The sequence below is a fragment of the Condylura cristata genome, unplaced genomic scaffold (genome assembly GCF_000260355.1).
Source record: "Condylura cristata isolate star-nosed mole 26May11 unplaced genomic scaffold, ConCri1.0 scaffold00010, whole genome shotgun sequence".
In the NCBI taxonomy this organism is placed as follows: domain Eukaryota; kingdom Metazoa; phylum Chordata; class Mammalia; order Eulipotyphla; family Talpidae; genus Condylura; species Condylura cristata.
The window spans coordinates 51007028-51011119 of record NW_004567111.1 but is presented as its reverse complement, the minus strand read 5'-3'; the positions used below and the strand labels follow the sequence as shown (position 1 = coordinate 51011119).

General features: G+C 43.6%; 1 protein-coding gene across 1 annotated transcript; it reads left to right on the top strand.

Annotated features, from left to right (window-relative positions):
* The first annotated feature begins 2990 nt into the window (after positions 1-2990).
* CCDC70 (coiled-coil domain containing 70) lies at positions 2991-3692 on the top strand. The gene has a single exon (XM_004680235.1). The coding sequence runs from the start codon at positions 2991-2993 to the stop codon at positions 3690-3692; it is 702 nt and encodes a 233-aa protein (XP_004680292.1).
* The last annotated feature ends 400 nt before the right edge of the window (positions 3693-4092 follow it).

Sequence of the window (4092 nt, the reverse complement as noted above, 5' to 3'; positions counted from 1 at the left end):
GATAGGAGGGGCACACGGACTCAGTAGGGAGTGTCAAGAGAGTCTACCTAGAAGAAGTGACTCCTGACCTGTTGGGTTAGCCAGGTGAAGTGAGGTGGGGTTAGACAAAGTGATCCAAGGAGAGAAAACAACATGGCATGGAATGGAGAGCACCTTGGCATGTTTGAGGGATTCCAGATGACCAGAGTGTAAGCATCAGGGAGGTAGCTGAAAGAAAAGGCTAAATGTTTTGCAGCACTAGATTATGATTGTTTTGACATGCTCTCCTAAGAGAATGGGAAAAGACCCAAAATAGTAATTATAATTACCCTTATTTCCTATTTTATTGAGCACTTTCTATGTGCAGGCACTGTATGAAGCACTAGTATGTAGTCCTATGAGGAACTGAGATGGGAAAAGGCACAAAATGATGTAAAAATAAGTTATTTTATATATATATATACACACACACATATATATATATATTAAAAAAAGGGTCCTATGAGGTAGGTTCTGCTTTATAGGGATGAAAGTACACTGCATTTGGAAAATGAGTCCATAAATAGACTGAGAAAGAGTAGGGGGAGAGGAGGACAGGATGACCTAATGTTTTAGAAGCCAAGAGGAGTGTCAAAAAGGATTTGTGTCACATGCAGCTAAGAGGTCAGAACGAAACAACTAGCAAGTCACAGGAGTTGGAGGGCAAAGACATTTCTGTAGGCTGAAGGTGCAAACACAACGCAGAAACAGTGACAGTGATTGTCAAGTGTGATTTTTAGAAGGAGAGGGATTGCAAATAGAAGGAAGGAGTTGGAAGACTGTTTCAGGGTGGTTGGCTGCTGGCTGGCTGGCTTGCTGGGAGGTTGAGTGGTTGGGTGGTTGGTTGGTATGTTTTTAAGATAAATCTTGAATGTGATTGTCTAACAAAGGCAGAAAAGCCAGAGATAGAAAGAGGTGGAAGAAGCTGTGAAGGATCACTGATGTAACAAGGTCACCATGCAGGTGTGAGATGTGGGGAGGGCCTGACCTAGCCTAGGAACCTAGAGGGGGGAAATCGAAATGGATGTGGCTGCCATGAGGGTGGCCCAGAAGTTGAGGAAGTTTCTGCCTCACAAGTGGGCACCTAGATCCTCTGAGAACACAGGGGAGTCCCTGAATACCTGACTTATAACATATTTATCTCATCAGTAGATGCCACCAGCAGGTCCTCCAGCGGTGCCCTCAGCAAGAAGTTAGATTCAAGGGGAGATTATGTATGGCTCACATTGTGTGCTCACTGACTTACTACTTGCAGTTTTTCTGTTCTCAAGGACTCTGTAGATGGAGCCACTTAACCCCAAACTAACTTTCCCACTTAGTTTTGTGGTTCTCTCCTCCTCATAAACGCAGACACTCCGTTTCTGTGGAGAGCAACCCTAAAAGGAAAGCGTGCTAGCAAGGGCTACAGAAAGGTTGAGGTCATAAAGAGGACTCGAATTATGGCTGGTGATAAGGAGTGAACATGCAGCTGGTATCTATGGGGAAAAGGAATTGATATATGGCTCAGCAAGCTCTCTCCTTCCTTCAAACATTTCTCACAAAGAAAGAAATAAAGCTGTAGTGTAAGTGGGAATGATGGTTATTTTCAGTGCTGGGTAGGTCCAGAAACACTTCAGAAGAGGCAGAAACCAGCATAAATGTTTCTACTGCAGATGCAGGACAGTTTGTTTGTTGAAAAACATGGTTATTTAATGAAAACATTCAATGTTTTCTAATTTGCTTTCTATCAGTGGTAGAGTTAGATGAAAAGCCTTGGTTTTCTGGGGTATAAAATGGAATTCATCCAGGCACCCATCTCCTGGTGAAAGGATTAAACAGAGAATCAGGTGAAGTGGCCAGATGGTAACTACTGATAATAATGTCATTAGAAAGCTGATTATAACTGGGAGCGTCCTTGCAGCTCTAGTTGGTCATGAGGATTTGTTCAAGATGAATTACTTAATCCAGTTCAACCAATGCTTTTTGCAGGCCTCAGTGGCTTTGCATAGCAGAGAGAAATGTGGAGACTTCAGAGGAGAATGGGGCACTTTCTCCCACTGTGACACACTAAGTTATGACATTCATAGGAATTAGACAAATAACCATATTGCCACGTAGAAAAATCAAAGTTCCCAAGTCCAGTGGTATCTAGTTTAATTTTAATCAATACTCTTACTATTACCTCTTTATTTGCACAACTTGATATTCAATGCTGGGTTACAGGGATGACATGTCCACACCTAATTCCAGTCATGCATGACAAGGAAAGAGTAGGAATGTGGACAGGTGGCAGTGAAGAGGTGATGATAAACTTTGTCTAGCAGGTCCAAGTAATTTTCTTTTCTCTCTTTTTTTTTTTTAAGATTAATTTACTTATGTATATAAGAACTGGGCCACAGGCCAGAGGTGGGGGTGGTGAGAGGATTCACCAGAGACAGAATGGGGAACAGGACAGAATGAGTGAAACACACTGCTGAGGGGAGTAGCAGCCAGGTCAGAAGAGGTCTACCATACCATATGGGTCACCTCCCTGGCCAGGAATTGAACTCATACTACAGTGGCTGTTAATAGCTTCATAGTGCTTTAACCAGTTGTACCACCAAGAAGGGCCCCAAGGTATCTTTCTGAGAAGGGAGGAAAGGGCATTCAAGCCCACAAGAGGAAGACAAAGTTATCTCTAAAGAAGATACAACATGTGTCCTGGTGTGGAATCGGGAAGCTGTATCCAAAAAACTGAATGTAGTTTGCTGTCACTGAAAAAGGCCTGGAAGTGTGTGTGTGTGTGTGTGTGTGTGTGTGTGTGTGTGTGTGTGTGTGTTACCTTTCATCCAAGTTTATTTCTCTATATACAATAAAATTATAGTTTTGTCCGGTTGGGAACTTTTTTCTTTGAGGTTCTTTGAGACAGCTTTTGTCAACATTATGTTTTGTCTTGTGTCCCCTCAGGGTTTGACCAGCTGACCTGAACTTGGTTAACAGCCCTGTCCTCCATCATGTCCACTCCACCATTCTGGCTGACTAGGAAGGTGCTTCCCTTCAAGGTGAGCAAATGGATGGGCCTTGTTTGCTTCCGATCACTTGTGGCCACCTCACCCAATATTCGCCAGAAGAAATTAATCCATAAGCTTCAGGAAGAAAAGGCTTTTCGGGAAGAGATGAAAATTTTCCGTAAGAAAATAGAAGACTTCAGGGAAGAGATGTGGAATTTCCGGGTCAAGATCCGTGCTTTTCAGGGGCAGATTTTGGGCTTTTGGGAAGAAGAGAAACCTTTCTGGGAAGAGGAGAAAACTTTCTGGAAAGAGGAAAAAAACTTCTGGGAAATGGAAAAATCTTTCCGGGAAGAAGAGAAAACCTTTTGGAAAAAGTACCGCATCTTCTGGAAGGAGGATAAAGCCTTCTGGAAAGAGGACAATGCTTTATGGGAAAGAGACCGAAACCTTCTTCAGGAGGACAAGGCCCTGTGGGAGGAAGAAAAGGCCCTGTGGGTAGAGGAAAGAGCCCTTCTTGAGGAGGAGAAGGCCCTGTGGGAAGATAAAAAGTCCCTATGGGAGGAAGAGAATGCCCTCTGGGAAGAGGAGAAAGCATTCTGGGTAGAAGGTGGTGGCCATATGGCTGAGCAGCAGATACCCAGAGAAGGTCACTACAATGTCAATGGAGGCTTACGCTTGCCAGCCTTCTCCCGAGGCCGGGCATGAGCACAGGAGATAAAGAGTCATGGGGCCCAGATGTTGCTGGACTGGACTCAAGTCCAGCATAACCCCATGTGCAGGAGAAAATATGCACATTTTTGTCTCCTTATCTCAAAAACTTGAATAAAGTCCCAAGGAGAGATTTGAAAACCAATTTCTTCATGGAAGACCAGTTACATTTTTTCAAGTTTTGTGATTCTCCAAGGTCATATGCTCATTCTCTAGGCTATACTATATGTAGTGCCTGGTACCAAGCAGTTCACCATGAACCTAGAATATGTGGGTGAATAGAGACCTTATTTGTGAACAGAGACCCTGTGACTTTCCTTTAAAATGGGGGCAAGGTGGGCTCAGAGACATTCCTGACTCTTTGATTTCTCCTCCACTCTGGACAGTTTTGGAGACC

What these genes read in the sequence shown, in the direction of transcription:
- CCDC70 (XM_004680235.1), top strand. Translation starts at nt 2,991, where the DNA reads ATGTCCACTCCACCATTCTGGCTGACTAGGAAGGTGCTTCCCTTCAAG.